Genomic DNA, 383 nt, shown 5'->3' on the forward strand with positions numbered 1-383 from the left:
TCCCAGCGGCTGGCTGTCCTCCATCTCAGAGAGGGGCTCCTCATCGGGTGTTGTGATGAGGGGGATGTCTCTCAGTTCCTGAGGAGTGTGGGTGTCAATGGTGCTGATGGAGCTGTCCGAGGAACTGAGACTCTCTCCCAGCGGCTGGCTGTCCTCCATCTCAGAGAGGGGCTTCTCATCAGGCTCCACAGCTGCAGCAGGTCCAGGAACAGGTCTTTTGAGGAGGCGTCGGATGCTGAAAGGAAGGCGGGACCTCCGTCGTGGCTCCACAGCAGCGGCAGGTTCAGGAACAGGTCTTTTGAGGAGGCGTCGAATGCTGACAGGAAGGCGGGACCTCCTCCTGGGCGGTGGAGCTGGTGTTGGAGGTGGAGCTGGTTCAGAGA

The 383-nt window shown here is 60.6% G+C and overlaps 1 protein-coding gene across 1 annotated transcript; it reads right to left on the reverse strand.

Moving 5' to 3' along the window:
• Positions 1-24: 24 nt before the first annotated feature.
• LOC106537246 (protein TsetseEP) lies at positions 25-383 on the reverse strand (the record flags this gene model as incomplete). Its single annotated transcript, XM_014034632.1, is given in 1 exon segment — positions 25-383. A coding segment is annotated over 1 exon segment (359 nt), but the record flags the coding sequence as incomplete, so codon positions are not given.

The sequence above is a fragment of the Austrofundulus limnaeus genome, unplaced genomic scaffold (genome assembly GCF_001266775.1).
Source record: "Austrofundulus limnaeus strain Quisiro unplaced genomic scaffold, Austrofundulus_limnaeus-1.0 Scaffold2200, whole genome shotgun sequence".
In the NCBI taxonomy this organism is placed as follows: domain Eukaryota; kingdom Metazoa; phylum Chordata; class Actinopteri; order Cyprinodontiformes; family Rivulidae; genus Austrofundulus; species Austrofundulus limnaeus.